Here is a 17,575-nt window from a genome sequence, read left to right on the forward strand (position 1 = left end):
AGACAACGCTAAGTAGTTGACGCCGTACTCGGGGTGGACGCTGTAGCCATGGCGAGGAGTAGGCATCACATGGGCGACGGCTTAGGAGACGGACCCTGCCGCAGATTCTAGTTGTCGCTTGTAGGAGAAGGTCTAGACCACGCCACCCTGCCATGTCACCCTACACCACTCCCTCCGCCGTTCCGCCCCGTCGTGCGGCCTGATCTCCTCGTCGACCAGTCGCGGAGGCCTCCAACTCGTCCAGGAGCAGAGCTCCCACTTGCCTCTCATCAGTGTCGCCCACGACGCTGTTGGGATGAGAGGATAGCAAGCTCCCGTCACCCAGCCGATTGTTAGGCGCAGCCCTAACTAGCTCTCTCTCTCTCTCTCTCGTAGCTGAAGGTAGAAGACGCAACTGGGTACACTGCAGTTTTTCCAATGACGAACACCCGGCTGCACACACAGCCCTTGTTCTTTTCTCAGAGAAGCAACTCAATTTACAAACACATTCATAGCCGTGCTTTGTAGTCCTACAGCAGCGTAGTGCCCACGCACACATGACCCGGACGTGACCACTAATCCATGCATGCACGCATCACTTCCGGCCACTAACCCACAAACTACTTGCACGCAACAACTCACGCATGAACTACTAGCTAGGGCCTAAACTCACTAGCTGGGGCAACTACCTAACTAGCTAGCTACTGCATGCATGCGCACACACGCACGCCACGCACGCACACACGTCAAGCTTCTGCTGTGTCCCGCATGTCCTGTGCACCCGACGTGCCCGGCGAGACTGACGTGGCTTATTGCAACATACACCCTCTAAGCCACGGCCTAGAGGAGTCCGTCGTCATCGACGTTGACTTCGGCCAGGAGAGCCTGCTCCGCGGCTGGTCCTTTTCGCAGCTGCGGGTACTCGCATTGAAAGTGCCCGTGCTCCCCGCATTTGTAGCAGTGTCCATGGCGCTTCCCTCCGTTTCCTGATGTAGTGCTCGTCGTGCCGTCGTTGTCGTGGTCGCCGAAACCGCGTCCGCCTTGCCGTCGCTCCCGAGCCGCCCACTGTGCCGCGGTCATCATCAGTTGCCCGTCTACGCGCTCGCCGCCGGCCTGCACGCACCCCCGCGTCCGCTCCTCGGACGCCTTGAGCCGTCCGAGCGCTTCCTCGAACGCCATCTCCTCCATGTTGCAGAATTGCTTGATTTCGGCCACGGCGGCTTACAGCCAGTCCGGCACGGTGTCGAGCAACTTCCTCACCATGGCCGCGTCGTCGAGCATCGAGCCGAGCACCGCGTACCTCGCCGCCATGCCGCTGACCTTCCTGGCGTAGTCGTTCAACTCGGCGATGTCGTCCATCCGCAGGCGATCGAACTCGCCGCGCAGCGTCCCGAGCCTCGCCGCCCACACATGATCGGCGCCGACGAACCGAACCTTGAGGGAGTCTCCGGCAGCGCCCCCAGCATCGCCACCCACGCCGTCTTGCTCTTCCCACGCCTTTCACCAGAGCCACCGCACTCCCCTGGGTGTCAAGAATAGCCTCCGCCCTGATCGCCCAGGCGGTGTAGTTCGTCGTCGTCAGCGGCAGCTGCAACGCCATCACCCCGCCACCACCACCGTGAGGGACAAGCGACAGGGCCGCCGGCAGGATCGCACCGAAGCTCTATATATCAAATATTGGCGCAGCCCTAACTAGCTCTTTCTCTCTCTCTTGTAGCTGGAGGTAGAAGAAGCAACGAGGCACACTGGAGTTTTTCCGTCGACGAACACCCGGCTGCACACACAGCCCTTGTTCTTTTCCCAGAGAACCAACTCAATTTACAAACATACTTGTGGCCGTACTTTGTAGCAGCGTTTTGGGTACCGAGCCAAATTTCGCGATTTCGCGCGGTTACCGCCGCCCCTCGAGAAACACTCGTACCGAGCAAAATATCTCAAATATTTTGAAATTTTTGAATTCAAACGCTCACTGTCCACTTAAATAAGCGGCACCTCCTCTATGTCAACACAACTGGTGGTCTACTGGCAAAGGCCTCCCTTCCTTAGTAGCTAGTCGAGGGTTCGAGTCCGGCCTTGCGCAGTTGTAATTTTTTTTAGAAAAAAAGCAAAAGTTTAAAAAATACTGCAATGACCAGGCGTCGAAATCGCGACGTACGAGCATGCTGTAAAATCCATCCGGCGCGCTGGGAATTTCTGCATCACACGCGGGATATTTGTTGCGCGGCGTACAGCGCGCTGGACAATGACGCGCGAAGACCAGCTGCTCGGCTCCGCTTCGCTCCCTCTGCTCGTTCCGCCATTTCCTGCAGCTCGCCGCCGCCGGCCGCCGGCCGCCGCCACTCCTCTGTGTGCTCGTCATCTGCTCTTCCCACCATGGGGCGGAGCCGCCACTGCCCTTCTGCTCGCCGGCTGGAGCTTGCCGCCTCGAGTTCGCCGGCCGGGAGCGCATGCCGACCGGGAGCCGCCGTTGCCCCTCTGCTCGCAGCCTCCCTGTGGCCGAAGGCTAGCGTTGCATGCGGAGCTTGCAGTTTCCGATCCATTGCAAGCCCGCTGATAGGGAAGCCAAGCTAGCTAGCTCGTGTTTGTGCATCAAGCTAGCTCGCGTGCGGTGGCCGGCGATTTCAACGATCCAACAATTGGGGAGCTAATTGCGTTTTTGTTTTGGTCAGATGGATTTATCTGTAAATGTTAGGGATCTGTTTGTTGTAGATATATTTGTGACGCTTTATTTTTTTAGTGCATCTGCTAGACCGCTGCGCGCCGTCTGCTACGCGCCGTCTGCTACGCGCCGTCTGCTACGCGCTATATTTTTGTGCGTCTGTTGGACTGAATCGGGCACGGCGCGCTAAAATTACTAAAATGGCGCTGTAAAATTATTTTAGCGCGTCGTTTTTTTAGGGGTGTGTTGAAGATGCTCTAACCCACGAACTATTTGCACGCAACAACCCACGCATGCATTACTAGCTAGGGCCTAAACTCACTCCTTGATCTAAGTGACTCGGCAACCACCTAACTAGCTAGCTTTTGCATGCATGCAGACACACGCACACGCACCATGCTTCCGTTGCGTTTCGCATGTCTCGTACGCGCCCAACGTGTCAGACTAGTCCGACCGCAACAGTGCGTCTCGCACATCCAGCGCATCTAATGCGCCCGACGAGCGTGAGTGCACTAGACGATGTGGCTTATTCCAATACCGATAGGATGTGCTGCACGAAAGCGTGGTCACATCTCCAAGCCGGTGTGTACCGCGGCAGGGCTGCCTAGGACCGGGGGCATAGGAACGACCACCGAGCGTGCCCAGGAATTCAACGGGACCTCGAGGGGATTAGCAGATTGCTTTTCCTTTATAGCTTCTCGTTCTAACGGAATCGGTTTCAGATATGTATACCACTTCGGTTTTCAGTAGGAGTAGGATTCTACGTGGACACGCACGAAAATTGGATGGCTACGTACACGAAGCAAAAACCAGTTGCACAACATGGACACCAGGCCCACGACGGCCCAGTATGAGACGGACGAAGAAACAAACAACAGAGAGCAGCTAGTTAACAAGTGTTTCTTCGGGAGCCTCGAAACGATCAGTGTCACTTGGTGTGCTTTCAGCCATTCGTCACGTGTCGCGCTCTGGGCACTTCTTTCGGATTTTGTTTTTTTTTCGCACGCGTCTTCCTTAGCTTTTCAATCGAAAAAAAATTGAAAAAAAATTATTTTAGGCGAAAAAACATGTTTTCTTTTTTTTCCTTTCATGAGAGTCATTGTTTTGCTTCCGGGAGAGGCATGGTTTTGCTTTCGCGAGAGTCACGGCCGTGCCTCTCGAAAACGAAAAAAACGTGTTTTCTGTTTTTTATTGTTTCTCGGGAGTCACGGTTTTGCTTCCGCGAGAGGCACGGGTGTACTTTCGCGAGAGTCACGGCCGTGCCTCTCGGAAACGAAAAAAAAAACGTGTTTTCTATTTTTTTTTTCGCGCGAGTCACGGTTCTGCTTCCGCGAGAGTCACGGCCGTGCCTCTTGAAAACGAAAAAAACGTGTTTTCTGTTTTTTATTCTTTCTCGAGAGTCACGATTTTGCTTCCGCGAGAGGCACGGGTGTGCTTTCGTGAGAGTCACGGCCGTGCCTCTCGGAAACGGAAAAAAAATGTTTTCTGTTTTTTTCTTTCATGAGAGTCATGGTTCTGCTTCCGCGAGAAGTATGGTTGTGCTTTCGCGAGAGTCACGGCAGTGCCTCTCGGAAAGGGGAAAAAAATCTTTTTTTGTTTTTTTTCTTTTGCGTGAGTCACGGTTTTGCTTCCGCAAGAGTCACGGTTGTGCTTTCACGAGAGCCACGGCCGTGCCTCCTCGGAAACGAAAAAAAAACATGTTTTCTCTTTTTTTCCACAAAAGTCATGGTTTTGCTTCCGCGAGAGGTACGGTTGTGATTTCGTGAGAGACACGGGCGTGCCTCTTTCGGAAAGGGAAAAACCGGTGCTCCCAGTTCGGTCTTTTCGTCTGGTTTTTTTTGTAAAAAAAAAGTTCATCAAAACCTATCAACATGAGATCTAGTTTTGAAGATCTTGACGCGAGGAATACAACGGTGAAAGCAGTTCGAGATTTGGACGCACGGTTTGAGAGATAAAACGTTTTGAATAAACGGATCTACGAAAAAAGAGAAAACTCTCAGGTTGCAACAAGTGGCGCGCTGCATGTGCACCACTTGTCGCAACTAGGGAAATTGGAGTGATCTTTGCAAAGAATACTCCTTAATTGGTGATTTCGCAAACAACACCAGCGACATACGAAGGCAACATGATATAACGGATTAAAACGTATTAAAATCAAGGTTCAAAATTAGGGACGAAATTAAGAATGCCTATTTCTTTTAATAGTAGGTATAGATATAGATAAGATTGAATCAAAACTTTCTCCGAGTAGATCTGAGCCATAATTAGAGATATCTGAATCGTAATATTTTTGAGCTTAAAAATCAGGGTCTACTTCTTTTATCTGATTATAAGATTGAATCAAAACTTTCTCCAATTAGATCCGACCCATAATTACAGAGATCTGAATCGTAAGATTTCTGACCTCAAAAATCAGGGTCTACTTCATTTATCTGATTATAAGATTGCATCAAAAATTTCTCCGATTAGATCTCAACCATTATAATTGTAAGTTAGATCTAAATCATTAAAATCAGACCCACCGAATCAATGGCCTTTATTTTCTAATATTCTCTCATTAACATGAGAATTTCAATGTTACATCTGAATCGTTATAATTCGGACCCACCAAATCAATGGCCTCTCTTTTCAGATTTTCTGTAATTAACGTGGGATTTTATAGGAAGTGCCTAATTAAGGCAGAAAGATCACGGCGTGATTGCGGACGGCGACCACGTGCACGGAGGCCAGATTGCGGACGGCGATAAGTCTTAACCTCCTTTTACAATCTTAGGCAAACATTTGAAACTTTCTAAACATTGAAGATGATGACTAGTCTATATAAAGCTACGCATCCAATACCTAATGGCACTCACTTGTGTTGCACCCATCATATCATCTGATGACGATCATCTCGTTATTTGCTGATCTTTTCGCACTCCTCACTATCCTCATCTGCCTCCTCCATTGTTGTGGCGCCAACTATGAAGTCCAGTCGGTCGCCGGGTCAGGGAATGTGCTGTCAGCCAAGCTGAAACTTGTAGGTGGGACCGAGGAGTTCCGGCCTGATGTCAAGCGGCTCAATCTGACTGCAACGTAAGCGTGTTTGATCTTGAGTTGTGTTTTTTCTTTCCAGAGAGGTACAAATCCCTCACTGTTTTAATTTTGACATGACTGACGGTAGCCTAGAGACGGACAACCGGCTCTACATGCGTATCACCGATGCCGACCGTTCGCGATGGGAGGTCCCCCGGGACGTTATCCCGCGCCCAGCACCGGCGCCGGAGGACGTCTGGCTACATTCCTCGGGCTTGAGCAATGCTTCCTTGCCCGGCAACAGCACCATGTCCAGCGCGTCTTCAGACCTGACCTTCACCATCCACACCGCCCCGTTCCGCTTCACCGTCTCTCGCCGCTCCACCGGCGACGTCCTCTTCGACACTTCCGCCACCCTCATCTTCAAAAACCGGTACGTAATACATGATACAAGACACACGGTGTAACTAGTTGATGAGTAAAGCAGCCAAAGTGGTGATGGGCATGTGTAACTATAATGCAGGTACTTGGAGGTGACGTCCGCGCTGCCAGCCATGGGGGCATCTTTGTACGGACTGGGGGAGCAGACAAAACGGAAATTCCGGCTCCAACAGAACGACACGTTCACGATCTGGAACGAGGACGTGGGGAGGGCCGACATACTGGACATCAACCTCTACAGCTCACACCCATTCTACATGGATGTGCGCCCCGGCGGCGCTGCGCACGGCGTTTTGCTCCTCAACACCAACGGGATGGACATAAAGTACGGCGGGTCCTACATCACCTACAAGGTGATCGGCGGCGTGTTCGACTTCTACTTCTTTGCCGGCCGCTCCCCGCTCACCGTCGTCGACCAGTACACCCAGCTCATCGGTCGCCCTGCCCCCATGCCGTACTGGTCATTCGGTAAGTGTACTCAGCCGTCTTGCTACTTCCGTGCATGCTTATACTCTCTTCGTTCGGAAACACTCGTCATTGAAATGAATGTATCTAGATGTATTTTAGTTCTAAATACATCTATTTTGATGATAAGTAATTCCGAACTGACGGAGTATTAATCTGCTGTACTCGCCTGATACGCTATTTCTTGCAATGCAGGGTTCCACCAGTCTAGGTATGGCTACAAGAATGTGGCTGACCTGGAGGGCGTGGTCGCGGGCTACACCAAGGCCAAGATTCCATTGGAGTCGATTTGGTCGGACATCGACTACATGGACGGCGGCCAGGATTTCACGCTGGATCCGGTCAACTTCCCGGCCAATCTGCTCCGGCCGTTTGTGGACCTGCTGCACAATAACAGCCAGAAGTACGTGGTCATCATAGACCCGGCGATCGAGAAAGAAGCAGCACCTCCGCAAAATGAGTCGGTGGGTCTGTTCCTCCAGCGAAATGGCACCAACTATGTCGGCCGGGTGTGGCCAGGCGAGGTCTATTACCCGGACTTCATGAGCCCACACGCTGCTGAGTACTGGGCGCAGAAGATCTCGGAGTTCCGTCGAACCATCCCTGCCGACGGGCTGTGGTGCGACATGAACGAGCCCTCCAACTTCAAGGACTGGGAGCCGCTCAACGAGTACGATGACTCGCCCTACCGCATCAACAACACCGGCATTCACCGTAACCTTAATAACAAGACCGTGCCGGTCTCCGCGGTGCACTTCAATGGTGTGTCGGAGTACGATGCGCACAACCTCTACGGCCTCCTCGAGTCGCGGGCCACGCATGATGCTCTTCTCAAGGACACGGCGCGCCGCCCCTTCGTGCTCAGTCGCGCCACGTTCGTCAGCTCGGGGCGCTACACCGCTCACTGGACCGGCGACAATGACGGACGGTGGGAACAGCTTGCGCAGTCCATCAACACCATCCTCAACTTTGGACTCTTCGGCATCCCAATGATGGGCGCCGACATCTGCGGCTTCACCGGCAACACAACCGAGGAGCTCTGCAGCCGCTGGATACAGCTTGGTGCATTCTACCCGTTTGCCAGGGCGCATGCAGAGAAGACAACTGCCCGGCGAGAGCTCTACGTGTGGGAGTCGACGGCACAGTCGGCGAGGAAGGCGTTGGGGATGCGGTACCGGCTGCTCCCCTACATCTACACGCTCATGTATGAGGCGCACACGACGGGGTCACCCATAGCGCGCCCGCTCTTCTTCTCCTATCCTCAGGATGCCGACACCTACGCCGTGGACAGGCAGTTCCTGCTAGGCCGTGGCCTGCTTGTCTCTCCGGTGTTAGAGCCAGGCGCTACCACCGTCGATGCTTATTTCCCGGCCGGCCGGTGGTTTAGTCTTCACGGCCGCTCCCCCGCCATCTCCTTGCAGACCGGCAAGCGAGTGATGCTCCCAGCGCCAGCGGACTCGGCAAACGTGCACCTGGCCGGCGGCAACATACTACCACTGCAGCAGCCGGGCCTTACCACGTCCGCCGCACGCCAAAGCGAGTTCCACCTCCTTGTGGCGCTCGCGGAGAATGGCACTGCCAGCGGGGAGCTGTTCTTGGATGACGGCGAGTCGCCGGAGATGGGAGGGGTGGGAGGCAACTGGACGCTGGTGAGGTTTAGCTGCAACACGGAGGATAGAAAGGGCATCATCACGACCACAGTGAGTTCGCATGTGGTGCAGAACTCGTATGCACCGAGCCGGACTCTGGTCATCAGCAAGGTGGCCTTCATGGGGCTCCCGTCATCACCAAAGGGTTTCACCGTCGATGTGAACGGCGCTGAGCTCAAGGCAGCCCGCACCAAGTCCCGGACGAATGGAGTGTTCACCGTCAGTGGGCTGTCGCTGGTCATCGGACAGCAGTTCGAGATCAAGGTCGTCACGTCCCATTAATATCGAGACATTTATGCACAGTTCTTCATCTGAATAAATTTTTTTGTAAATTGGTACTACCTCTGTTTCAGTTTATAAGTCCTACGCGTATACCTAAGTTGCCAATTTTATCACCTTAATATAAATTATATAACACAAAAATTATACGGTTTGAAAATAGAGCATCTGAGGTTTATATTGATACGCGCACGCTCTGTAAACCGAGAGAGAGGTAGTAGTATCGCCTACCAGTTCTCATGCATTGTTCTTAATTGGTCATTCGGTACCGTCAGCAGCTTCTGACTCATTTAAGAGAAGTAAATCGTGCTTTGTTTGATGATTTAATCTGAAATTGCTCCTTTGACCATCTTTTATGGAGAGGGAATTTTACGATTTTTCCACTCATACAATAGATTTACTTCCTCAAACAGCTCAATACCCTTTTTTTAATACAGTACAGATGCAGACGTTCATATATATACGCACATACACTCATCCTATGAACACACGCACGTACACACCTTCGTAGTCAATGAAAACGTCTCCTGAACGCACATTGCCGAAAGTCCTGAAATAAATCCAAAAAATAATGTGGACACCAGGACTTGAAATCTGACGGGCTAGAGATACCACTGTTCTCCTAATCATCCAACCACGAGTTGATTCGCAAACTGGTCAATACCTTGATTTGTTTTATTTCACAAAAATCAACGTCGTGGCAGGTTGATTTGCTTCCTCAAAAATCAAGTTCTTGCTTACTCCCTTCGTCCGGATTTATTAGGCCTAAAGACAACTTTTCTTAGAGCAAGACACATAGTAATTTTCTCACATTAATTCTTCCATTTCACTCCCAATGCACTCTCTCACATGCATGCAACCAATGAAAAAGCACGCATGAAGTGTAGTATTAATTTTCCATCCATGGCACCAACAACAATGGCTTTCAATGCAACCAATAAAATGGTTGCATGCATGCACCTTTCCAAAGTGAGGCCTTGTAAAAAAGGACATGCTTATGATGCTGAGAGGCCTAATAAACCCGGACGGAGGGAGTATACATGAGGCCAAACACTCTCCCTGGATCTACAACTCTGTTGTACTTTGGCTTGTAAATACCAGATCACATTCTTCTAACATCAACACGGTATCATGAGCCTAGGTTAGAGATTTTTTTTAGGTGCCACAACTCGCCCTCCCGATCCGCTGTCCTGCTCCTCTTCCGTTGCTGCCTTCCCTGATCAGCCGCTCCTCTTCCCGATCGAGCCGTCCATGTGAATAGCGATGAGCTCGAGGAAGCCCGCACCAAGTCCCCGGACGAATGGAGTGTCCAGCGTCAGTGGGCTTTCGTTGGTCATCGGACAACAGTTCGAGATCAAGGTCGTCATGTCCCATTAACATCGAGACCAAATGTGCATATTTCTTTACCTGAATAAAAAACTAAATATTGGTAGTATTGTCTCCAGTTCTAACTTCTATCATGCATTGTTCTTAATCAGGCAGCTTCTACTCATTTGAGAGAAGCAAATCATGTGTTTTTTGATCTGAAATTGGCCCTTGAGAATCTTTCTGGAGAGGGATTTGTATGCTCTTTCACTCACTAGGCCATTTTTGAACATGCATGAGCACATATCAAGGTACGAACACCGTACAATAGATCGGATTGGGCCCAGAAGCTCGAAGTTCTTGCTTATGGGTTGTCGTTGTGGTCTGGTATTTACAAGCCAAGGTACAACAGAGTTGCAGTTCCAAGGGGCGAGAAAATTGCAACAGGTGGCATTTGAGTTTTGCTATCTTAGTCATGGGTGGGGACCACTTTAGTAGGAAAAATATTAGTAAGGAGCGTTGCTTGCTAGCCTTATCTTTATCTTTACCTACTAATAAAACACATATTGTTTCCGTCCGTTCAACGTCGTCACGAATTTTACACAGAAGTCCCTGTGTGTTGGCTAATTTAATCCACAATCTTCGGCGAGTGAAGAAAAACGGTTCGACATTACTTTTCGTCAACCCTCTGTGCACGTTTGGCTTCAGATCGAGCAGCAGGGCTCCCGATCCGGTCGGGACATGATGCAGGGCGACGACGGAAGGGCTCCGGGAGGTGGGGAACGTCGGGGAAGTGGCGAACGCCGGGGAGAGGCGGATCAGGTCAGGATCCAGCGCAGCGGCGCAAAGGCCGGCGGCGGCGATGCTCCATGTCCATGCCGGCTCGGTCTCCTGGGAAGAATAGACGAGGGAGAGAGAAGGTGAGATGGAGACAAGAGAAGGCGTGTTGGGATGGCGCGGCTTCTTGCTGCTGGTCCCGCGTTGCTCCAGTCGACAAATCCAGGTTTGATGTCCGGATTCCAAGAACATAGAATTGAGCACCTGCACCCTGGCCCGCTTATCCTGTACGTCCATATACATCGGGATATGTGCCAGCTGTTTCCGTAAGATTTTCAGTTAATAGTTAGGGGTCGCGCTAACTGCCACACGTGTGGCAGGAAGGGAGACGCACCACACGTCTCTAATGTAAACAGATTGCCACGTCATCGCATGCATGCATGTAGGAATCTTTTTGGATTTTCAGTTTTTAAAATGTTTTATCTCTTAAACGAAAAATCCGATTGAAAATCCGTTTTCACCGTTAAATCCCTCGTGATGAGATCTTTGAAACTAGATCCCATGTTGATATGTTTTGGTGAAATTTTTTTTGGATTAAAAGTTGCCATGTCTATTGCATATGAATTGTCATGATGTTTACACTGAAGTTGCCATGATATGTTTCAGCTATTTTCTTCTACATTTAAAAGTAAATTTTAACATTTATAAAACGGGGAATTAAGAAACTAGACTTACCATGAACCATAAACTAAAATTGCCATGATACATGCACGTAAAATTGCCATGGTTCATACAAAAAATAATTTTCATGGTCAAAGTACTGGAGTTGCCATCATCAAAATACTAAAATTGCCATGATCTACAAACTAAAATTGCCACATGGCAACTGCAGTGTAAACATCGTGGCAACTTCTGGCAAAAAAAAATTCATTGAAACATATGAATATGGGGTCTAGTTTTGAAGATCTCGTCGAGACGGATTTAATGGTGAAAACGGATTTTTAGTTCGCTTTTTTATTTAGGAGATACAATATTTTTAAGCCGAAAACCAAAAAAAAAATTATGCTGATGTTGATGAAGGCGTGTGGACGATGTACAAATGCCCACAAATGTGGGCGTTAACATTTCCGAATAGTTATATCGCTCGTGTTATTAGTATATGCTCAATTCTACCTTAGGCTATGGTCCGCCTACTTTATCTCTGGGAGCATGCTGGGCGGCGCAGGAGGGGGATTCTTTTGAGGCCGAGCATGGAGAGAACCAAAATCTGAGCAGGAGGCGGGAGTTGCTGGTACAAGAGGAGGCACGGAATCAGCCGCATGTCTGGGCCAAAGCTACAGCACGAGTTTCGCCGCCGGAAAATCCAGCGTCAGGGCACAGCGCGCCCCGCCCCCGGCCATTGTACGGATTCAGCATAGGTAAATATGTGATTTCAGCTATGCGAACAGGCTATTTGGATGTCGGGATGTAGTTTGGCATTGGGCGCACATTAAAAGGGTGATTAGCCCTGGATCTATTTGTTCTACAGGCCAGACTAGCATCCTGGATAAGCAATCAGATCGTTCCAGCAAGCCATCTCTACTAACTGTATAGTGTTGAATAAGTATTAAAATAATCTCCCTTACTGCGGAGCGAATAGCGTAGATAACAGGGTGATTGACAAACTTACTGAACGCTTGTAATTTTTCATGCCGATTCATACAAGTAATCAAGTACTACTTTAGAAATTGTGTTTTGCGTCGATGAATGATTACCTTTTCTTCCATCCAGGCAGAGCTATAATGTTTTCAGAATCATTGATCGGCAGGTACATCAGGATTACAATCAGGGCCGTATGCACGTGTATTCGTGCCCCTCACTGGGGCCGGAGGCGTTTTTAATCACCTGTGCGCACTGAACAATTGAGAACATATTTAGGAGGACATCCATGAGCTTAATATTGGATTTGACATCCAACTGATTTGGATCCGAAACACCCAAAATAGAAAAATCTTACTTGGAGTATGTCGTCTTGTCCGGGACATGTGCAATATCTGGGATGCTTGACTGCCGCGTTAGATCCAGTGGCGGTGCCAGAAGTTCAATGCAGTGTAGTCAATTTGAAGTTGTGTAGTCAAGTATATGAATTTCTATTTATTTTTTTGCAAGATGTATACATGTATACATTGATTTTATCAAAAAGCTGGGTAGTCAATTGACTACCCAGCTTACATGTGGCTCCGCCACTGGTTAGATCCTCCTCCATGGATCGCCGGCGGCGGAGTTGGATCTGTGATCCGGCACAGAATTCATATGGAAAGGGGATTCAGAATCGCATTGGGGAAACAACAAACCAATCAATACGTACCTAACACCGTCTGCCGGCGCCATTGAATCGCCTCCTTGCACCCAATCCATTAGAGCGACAAGTCAAAGAATGACCAAGGCGTTGTGTAGGCAGAGAAGTTAGGGCATGTATAATGATTCTATCTCAGCAATGCCAAGTAGGATGAATGATGATGTGGAGAAGAGAGATATCATAAGAAAGGATTGTCTTCTCTTATTTAAGAGAAGACAAGAGAAGATCTCTTAGCACAATATGTCTCATCATATTTTAGCTTGAAGATAAGGCTAAGAGATGATCCATTTTAGGAGTATTTAACCAAAAACTACCACAATTCACGGAACCGTGACGAAAAACTACCACTTTACGATTTTGTCCCGAAAACTACCACTTTCTCGCTAATCTGTGACTAAAAACTACCATGTGGGGAAAGTGCTCGATTCGCCTCTTCTAAACGCATTTCTGACAGGATGGGCCCACCTGTCAGCATCAATCTTCTTCTTCTTCCTCCTCCTCCTCTCTCCGGCATTTCCTCGAACACCTCGCGTGCATTCCGGTGACCCTCTCGCCCGCACTTCGCCGCGTCCACGACCACCTCGTGCAGCTCCCCGTCACCATCGTCAGCGCCCGCTGCTTCCCCTCTACTCCGTGGCCGCGCGCCGGAGCTTGTGCCCCGAGCCGCACCCGCACGCGCGCGCCCGCGGCGCTCGTGGCTGCCCCTCGCCATGCGCACCGTGGTCGCCGTCCCCGTACCACGCTCGCTCGCCAACACCTCCCCGCACACACCTGCTACGCCCGCGGCCGCGCCCCGCCTCCGGCCGCCCGGGCTCCTTGCACCTGCCGCCGCCGCCCTTCACCGCTGGAGTCGCTCGCCGCGGCAGCCGCGGGTCAGCGCTGGAGCCGCTCACCGCGGGTCACCGCTGGAGCCGCCCGCCCCTCCACCTCCTCCTCTGCGACGCGCTGCTCTGCCTCACGGCGACGCAATCTCTTGCGCAGTCGCTCGCCCCGGCCAGCAACGCCCCGCACAAGTCGTCGAACGCGATGCCGGCCCCCACCTAGGTGCGCGCGCTCGTCAGAGGGGGTGTTGCCATCGGTGGAGCGCGCCAGGCAGGCCCACGCGAATGCGCATGCCACCGTGAGCGCTGAGCAGTGAGCGGCCGCGTCCTTGGCGTCGGCGGCCACGCGCTGCTTCAGCTTGTCGATGCAGCCGCGGGTCAGCGTGAACGACCGGATGACCAGCTTGGGCGGCGGCACCGCAGGCGCCGGTGGCGTAGGAGGAGGCCCGTCGGCCGCCAGCTGCCGCATTTCGTCGAGCGTCCTGGCGGCAAGCCCTCGGGGGTCCGCGATGACAGCACGGTCCAGGAACGGCGGGGGCAGCAGCGCGGCGCTGGCGGCCACGCGGCAGTGGCCGGCCCCAGGAGCTTGGTGGGCACGACGACGGCGAGGTGGGAGTGACGACGGCGAGGTGGGAGCGGGCGCGCGCGTGCGGGTGCGGCTCCGGCGCGAAGGATGGCCAGGGTGGCACCTGGTTCGCGGGCCCAAGCGGTCAGATTTGTGCTTAGCACGGGCCAAGCGAGCGATTTCGCGACTTGGTAGTTTTTTGCCATGGATTAGGAAAAAAGTGGTAGTTTTTCGCACAAAATCGTAAAGTGGTAGTTTTTCGTCACGTTTCCGTGAATTGTGGTAGTTTTTGGTTAAATACTCCCCATTTTAGACATTTTTTTAGCCATCTCTAAATTGCATGCAAAACTTAAAGATAAAACTATCTTGTCAATCATTGTACATGCTCTTAGTCGTATTGATAGATCCGCGTCGGTACGTATGTAGGGGGGAGGTGGAAGACAAAAAACCACATTGCCTACCGTGGAGCGCGTCGGGCATCTCGAGGTACAGCGCAACGCTTCGACTGCTAGGATAACGCAGCCTCGGTGCAGGTGCTCTAAAAATCCACTTCCCTCTCCCTGCCCAGCGCACCTCCTCCCCCTAGCCGCACCTCCTTGCGTTCATGGAGATGTTGTCGTCCTCGCCTGCATCATCTTGGTGCATGAACCCTAAACACAATTCGGTCGTCAGCTTGGTGGTTGAGTAGTCGGCGGCGTTGCTCCCCACGGCTTTCCTGCCTCCTCGTGCTCCTACACTGCCTCTTCGATGCCGCGTACACACCTCCACCTCGGCTGATGATGTCATTGATGTGGCCAGAGTAACTCCAATAGGCTGTCCCTGGCTACTATGCTCCATCAACAACTCTTCGGCTCGTGCCCCTCAGCCTTCTCTTTTCCTTCAGTGGTGATGCTCCTCCTCAAATTCCCCTTCTCCTGAATTATGGCTTCCCAGATCGGCTTCCTCCAGAATGTGACCAACAACGACGGGTTGTATCGCTCAGCTAGGCCCATAAGCATTTGTCCTGCAACTCTCGGAAAGTCTACAGGTTTAAGGCCTGTTCGGTTTCTCTCCGCTCCAACGACCCAGCTCCCGGAGTGGAGCAAGCTGCTGCAGCTTTTTCCGGAGCAGCTCAAACCGAGCTCCGCAGCTCCGCGGAGCTGAGCGGAGCGGAGAGAAACCGAACGGTGCCTTAGTTGACAAGTTTCTACGTCCCTACCTTCCTAAATGCTCTGAATTAATTGCTGGCACAATTGAATGAAGATCCCTTGCTTACGTTCTATTTCTTCAGTGTTAATTTAAGTTTTCTTTTGAGATAGTTTGGAATTATACTCACCAAGCTTTTCTATCTACCTATATGCAAACATGAGTCTGGCTGTTGTACTTCCTATGGGGTGAGATTTCATTTTTACTTCTACAGAATGTGCAGCAACCTCCATCCAAAGAAAATCGTCCATTCTCATTTAGCAAAAAACCAAAGGAAGAATTACCGATCCAGCAGCCAAGAAGGAGAGATCAGCCACATACTCCCTCCGTCCGTGAATAAGTGTACTTCTAGCTTTTGTTTTAAGTTAACATTTTGAAATTTTGACCAACTATATACAAAAGAGTAATAACATATATGACATCAAATTGGTATATTATGAAAGTACATTTCAAAATAGATCTAGTGATATTAATTTAGTGTCATAAATGCTAGTACTTTTTCCTATAAAGTTGGTCAAAATTTTAAAACTTTGACTTAGGATAAAAGCTAGAAGTACACTTATTCGTGGACGGAGGGAGTAAGGGATAGCTGGGTAGTCTACAACTCGTACACATATTTGCAGTATCTCCCTATCTATCAGCACCCTCGAGCTACTAGACATGCAGGAACAGATAATAATACATTCTCTCGTTGCGTTCTGCTCGGAGCAGTCACTCTCACCACAAAGCTACGAGCTCATGTGATGGATCATAGGCAGATGCCTCTCCTCATTTTTTCGTTGGTGCAAGTTATGGTTTTATTGTCAATTTGTCATTGCTTTGTAATATAAACAGTGGTCTGAAGATAAACAATGATTACTATTGCAACATACTTCAGATAAAACGTTTCCCATTGTTAAGAGTGTATATGAGTAATCTTTCCCTAATAATAAAGCACGAATTGACTCCGTGGGTTCACCGTCACAATACGCTTCTTCCCGTGAATTTACGCTTTCAATTCAAATTTAAAACATATACGTGAGGTGGTACTAAATTTCGTCCGTCTGGACCCTGGGCGCCGCACGCACACGGCTGGCCATCGCCCGTGGCATCACCCAGCCTCTTTGGTATGTGACGATACCGTGGAACATGAGTTGGAGTCAAACTTCACCTTCCTCGCCGCCTTTGCTACCCTCCAATAAATATCGGTTCCCAGAATAGGGGAGTAGAGGAGAAGCGGACAAGGATGCATACTCTGAGATCGATCCCGGTGTAAATTTTATCAAAGTCGGTGCCCCTCCTTCCTAGCAGAGGTCTGAGACGAGCGCGCCGTGCGTGATGGCCTCCTTCTTCCCGACCGTCTCGACACCTCTCTCGACTGCGCTGCCGCCCCGGCTACTCGCGGCCGGTCTAGACCGGACCGGACCGAGCAACTTCGTGCTCCTGTTTTTAGGGACCAGACATGCGGCGTCAAAGCTCGGTCCGGACGGAGAGGACCAGCCATGGCGAGGTGGCAGTAACCATGGCGTCAGCTACAGATCCTAATCAGAGGGGGAAACAAAGGTTAAAGCTACGGGGACTCACGATGAACCCGACGGCGAGGTCGGTGAGGCCGGGGAAGCAGCAACAGCAAGGTAATCGACGACGAACGACGATACTCGGACTTGGAGTTGGAGGATGATGGCGAGGGCTTCAGGGTGAATTCGGCCGAGTCCTTGCGCGGGGAAGGAGATCCCAAGGTTGTGGACCTCTTGGACAAGGTTGTTCGTTGCGGAGAAGCCGGTGGCCGTGTGTGCTGTGCGCCGGTGGCCATGCATGCTCTGCTTGTGCCTGCCCGCGCCCAGCCATGCGTGCGCTGGTTCTCCCGTGGGCTGCAATTTGCACCATGACTCGCTGAGCTTGACCCGTCGGTCCTAGCTCCAGCTGCACCGTGGCCCGTGGAGTTCAGCGCCACCGCATCAGCCATCACACGGAGCTGCTACTGCTGCTCTTGTGCTCTAATTTTCTTGGATGCTTAAGCAAAACTAATGAGAAGAGAGAGAGAGAGAGAGAGAGAGAGAGAGAGAGAGAGAGAGAGAGAGAGTCGGTGGTTACAGGAGCATAGGAATCAGAGGATAG

The 17,575-nt window shown here is 51.0% G+C and overlaps 1 protein-coding gene across 1 annotated transcript; it reads left to right on the plus strand.

Moving 5' to 3' along the window:
• The first annotated feature begins 5,519 nt into the window (after positions 1 to 5,519).
• LOC119352356 (probable alpha-glucosidase Os06g0675700) lies at positions 5,520 to 8,497 on the plus strand. Its single transcript, XM_037619024.1, has 4 exons — positions 5,520 to 5,713; positions 5,802 to 6,086; positions 6,177 to 6,562; positions 6,755 to 8,497. The coding sequence occupies exons 1-4, from the start codon at positions 5,520 to 5,522 to the stop codon at positions 8,488 to 8,490; spliced, it is 2,601 nt and encodes an 866-aa protein (XP_037474921.1). The 3' UTR covers positions 8,491 to 8,497.
• The last annotated feature ends 9,078 nt before the right edge of the window (positions 8,498 to 17,575 follow it).

This window comes from Triticum dicoccoides, chromosome 2A (assembly GCF_002162155.2).
Source record: "Triticum dicoccoides isolate Atlit2015 ecotype Zavitan chromosome 2A, WEW_v2.0, whole genome shotgun sequence".
Classification (NCBI taxonomy): Eukaryota; Viridiplantae; Streptophyta; class Magnoliopsida; order Poales; family Poaceae; genus Triticum; species Triticum dicoccoides.